Consider the following 4,277-nt stretch of genomic DNA (forward strand, 5'->3'; position numbering starts at 1 on the left):
ACAATATTGTGGTTGCCTCCTACTTTTCCTTGCTTCCTTGTTATTTTTGGTCCATAGTGAATGCTATCTAATCCATAGAAACCTAGTTTTATAGCTCATTCTCTACAAATTCATTGTGTTGGGCTATTTAGGCCTGAGTCCTCCAATCGTTTGGGCTCAGGGAGCCAAGTCTAGCCCTTACATTTGACATTTGACACACTTGATGGGAATGTTCTTTTATATATATATATATATATATATATATATATATATATATATATATATATATATTATTAAATATGTTATTTTCCGTTTTTTTATATAGAAGAAACATGTTATTTTCCTAAATCTACGTTAAGTGGCAAATCATTTTTAGTAGGTTTTTAATAGAAAGAGGGAATAAAGAAAACTAATTTCCAAATTTAGCGTAGGGAAGTGTCACACAAGAAATGCCTTAAATTTATTTGCTTCAGCCCATAACACTTTTTAGCGTGCTCACCCTAGGTCAATGGTCTGCACATTTTTCTAAATTAAAAAAAAAAAAGACTTACGCATGTTTAACCAACATATAATTTTAATGGGATTTTAATTGTAGGTAAATTTTGTTCTAAAAAAAAAATACCAGGTAAATTTCCTGCTTAAGGGTTTTTTTTTTTTTTTTTTGGGAGGGGAATATTATTTCTGGTTTGTTTTTCAATATAGTTCTTTCTTTGAGCATAAGGTACAAGAACATGTCCATTTCTTCAAACCGTCCTTGTCAACCAAAAAGCAACGAGTGTTTGTATTATTTATTTATTTTTATATTTGATGGAAAGAGTGCTTGCATTATTGATCCTATAGTTACTTTCTTTTTTAATTCAACCACTATTTGGCAAAAAATAAAAAAGAAAAGAAAGTGAAAGTGAAAGCACTTGTTGCATGTTTACCCAAAAAAGAAAAAAAAGAAAGCACTGAACAAAGAAAGCACTTGTTGCATTATGGTTCTTCAACTTTCGAGATTTCAGTTACAAACTTCTCAGGTGTGGTATATGGTCCGCACCTACTTAGATCCGGCAATTGCACTTCAATACGTGGCAAGACATTGTACTCGGAGGCTGCAAAAAAACAACCTAGCTTTGGTGATTTGACCCACTTCAGCCCCACCTTCTCACTTAAAAATCTAAGAAGCTCTTTATTTGATGTACTTTTGTTCCAAAATGTTGGACACGATTGCCCCGTCTCACCTTTCTTCCTTGGTCTTGACACCGCCTGATTTTCTCCCAAACGTAGTGGAACTTCCTCATTAATCATGACCCCGTGGCCTCCATCATCAGCAATTTCTTGCAACTCCTTTGCAAACTCAAGAGCCCTCAACACTTCAACCATTTTGGGTCTTTGATCTCTGACTTCACACACACATTTATATGCGATTTTTGCATACATCTTCAAAGACTCTGGTGATATTTGATCAATCAGATGAGGATCAATGATCTTGTCAAGTGTACCTTCTTCAAAGCACGAATGAGCCCAATATGCCAAACTTTGTTGCTCATCATTTAGGCCCATATCCACGGCTTGCCTAGCACACAGCACCTCAAACAACACCACCCCAAACCCATAAACATCAGACTTTACAGATAGACGATGAGTATAAAAATACTCTGGATCCATATACCCGAATGTACCCTTCACTTCAGTGGTGACGTGGCTATGTGACAGTCCTTTAGGGCCCAATCGTGAAAGCCCAAAGTCTGAAACTTTGGGTACCCAATTTTGGTCCAAAAGAATGTTGCTGGTCTTGACATCGCGGTGTATGATTGCGTGCTCCTCACCTTCATGAAGGTACAATATTCCCCGAGCGGCACCAATGCAAATCTCCAACCTCTGCTTCCATGACAATGGAGGATTATCTGTTTTGTAAAGATGATCACGAAGTGCTCCGTGAGCCATTAACTCATATACAATAATTTTGACTCGTTCATCGTTGCAGTAACCGATCAACGAGACCAGGTGGGGGTGGCGAAGCATTGAAAGCATTTCGACCTCTGTCTGAAATTCGCGAAACCCTTGACTTGAAGTTGGCCGGAAAACCTTGATCGCAACAGGGGTATGTTCATGATCGATGTAACCTCTCAATACATAACCACAGCCGCCTTTTCCAATGATAAGGTCCCGGTCAAAGTTGTTTGTGGCAGTCTTGATTTCTTGGAGAGTAAAGCGACGGCCGACAGCTTGTAGAATTGGCGGTGTTTCACTTTTGGCGGACTTTGTTCTCATCCTTCGCCAGATAATTGTTAAGCCCAAGAAAAATATGACAGATATAACACCTGCAGTGGCTTCAATGAAGATTACTGATTTTGTGCCGCTCTTGGAATTCTTGTAAGGTAGTGGTTGTGGGGCAGGTGATTTGAGCGGAGATGGTGAAGGGGAAGCGGAAGGAGGGTGTGGAACTTCAGGATTGGGAGCCGCGAGATTGGCATCAGAGTTATTCAATTTGAACAACTCGAGACCATTGAGGATAGCATCAGAATAACCAGAGCTTGAATTAGCATTAGGATGAAGCTCTATAAAGAGAGGGGTCTTAACATTACTCTTTTTATTTGGTATCATCACAACATAGTCCCTATATACCGGAATGCCTTGCCCACCGCTCCAAGTGATAACATCAGCAGAAATCTCCACTGTCTTATTTCTTATGGAAATTCGGAACCCTTTGTTACTTCTCTGCTTTACCTCCGGTTGGATTTTGCAGAAGTGGAGTCTCACGAGGTATTTGAACCCCGAGTCCACTGGCAATCTCCAGGTAAGATTGTACCGTTTGTTGTCTTCGGATGTTCTTGTAGTTCGGGCGGTCTGATAGACTTCCTTTGGTGCTGTGTAAGGAGGTATGCTTGTGTAGTTGATCTGAATTGCCCCATTACTAATAGAGTTTACATTTGAAGCAGGAAAGAAGTCGGTGTCATTAAGCCATTTCCGTAAAAGCTTGCCGGAGTCATTTATTGGTGAAATGGAGTGCCCACCTACGTTTAGTCGGTAAATCATCTCAAGAGCACTGTTGTTTTGGATATGGAACTGAGAGTTATGGCCGACAAGACGTACACCTTTATCCCCAAATTGACTGTAGTAAAGGCTGGTGGGCATCGAGACAATTTCAATCCCATTTATAAATGCGTATGAAGTATTTATAGATGGAGTGAAGGTTATGTTCAGTGTCTGATTCTGCAGCACATTCACGCAAAATTCTTTGACAAGGGATTTTGATCCTATACTGAAGTTGCTAAGTAGAGTGAAGGGACCAGTAGTAACAGTGAAAAAGGCCTTAGACATATCGTAATGATCATGGTATGTAGAAGGGTTAAAGTACAATCTTATGAATTTTTGGCCAGGACTAACACGAAATGTGTAGGTGAATTGAGAATGAAAGATTCGAGCGGTTTTGTAAGGGTCATGATCAATGGATGAGCCATGGGGATGGGAGAGTATAGAGGTGTTATTAGATTGTTCTAAGGAAACAAATTTTGAGTGAATACCTACATCTCCAGTCCACTCTCGGCCATCTGGGTCAGTTGAGATGCCGGAGGAGCCACAGTTAAGCATGATATCATTGATGGAGGAGTATGTAGGGGAGGGCTTAGCAGTGACTGAAATTGTTAGGTAACTGAAGAAGGACACTGAGAATAGGTAAACGTAAAATCTACAAGAGTTTTGCATGGTAGACTGTGACAAAACTTAGAAGTGTATGCGAAGCTGCGACTGCGAGCGATATAAAACATGTACATCGGAGTGGAAGTGTACAGAGCAATGCGCGGGGAAGCCCGCGTGGATGGTCAAGAGAACCGTGTGGTTTCTTTTTGGATGTAGAGATGGCTACAATTATTCTTTGGAAATGGGAGATTGGTGACTCTTGGTCCTCTACGAGAGCCAAAAGGTGGGACTTCTCAGTTGATTAGTAAAAGTATTCGTCAAAAAGCACTCCATGTATAATATTTTTAATTATTAGTCAAAAGCACACTAAAATTAAAGTTACAAAGAGTGTGGAAAACTAACCAGCACGTGAAAGAAGTTCTTTATTATTGCCACAAAGACGCTGGAGTTGATCTTTAAACCTTAGAGCAATAATGCAAATAACAAAACAAAGAGTTGGGTTGTTGTTGGCATAGTAACAATTTAAATTTTACGTGTTAGTCTCGTATAAATATTTTTTTGAGAGAGTTTTAACCAATGTTGTTTCTTGTTATGATAGTTTTTTATCATTAGATTAAGACACCAACCAGTTTTTAGTTTTAGCGGGGGATTGAACACCTAATTTCTTATTCAAT

At 39.4% G+C, this 4,277-nt stretch overlaps 1 protein-coding gene across 1 annotated transcript; it reads right to left on the reverse strand.

Annotated features, from left to right (window-relative positions):
- Positions 1-931: 931 nt before the first annotated feature.
- On the reverse strand, positions 932-3,842 carry LOC142607287 (receptor-like protein kinase FERONIA). Its single transcript, XM_075778734.1, has one exon. The coding sequence runs from the start codon at positions 3,667-3,669 to the stop codon at positions 955-957; it is 2,715 nt and encodes a 904-aa protein (XP_075634849.1). The 5' UTR covers positions 3,670-3,842; the 3' UTR covers positions 932-954.
- Between the last annotated feature and the right edge of the window lie 435 nt (positions 3,843-4,277).

The sequence above is a fragment of the Castanea sativa genome, chromosome 1 (assembly GCF_040712315.1).
Source record: "Castanea sativa cultivar Marrone di Chiusa Pesio chromosome 1, ASM4071231v1".
Classification (NCBI taxonomy): domain Eukaryota; kingdom Viridiplantae; phylum Streptophyta; class Magnoliopsida; order Fagales; family Fagaceae; genus Castanea; species Castanea sativa.

What these genes read in the sequence shown, in the direction of transcription:
- LOC142607287 (XM_075778734.1), bottom strand. Translation starts at nt 3,669, where the DNA reads ATGCAAAACTCTTGTAGATTTTACGTTTACCTATTCTCAGTGTCCTTC.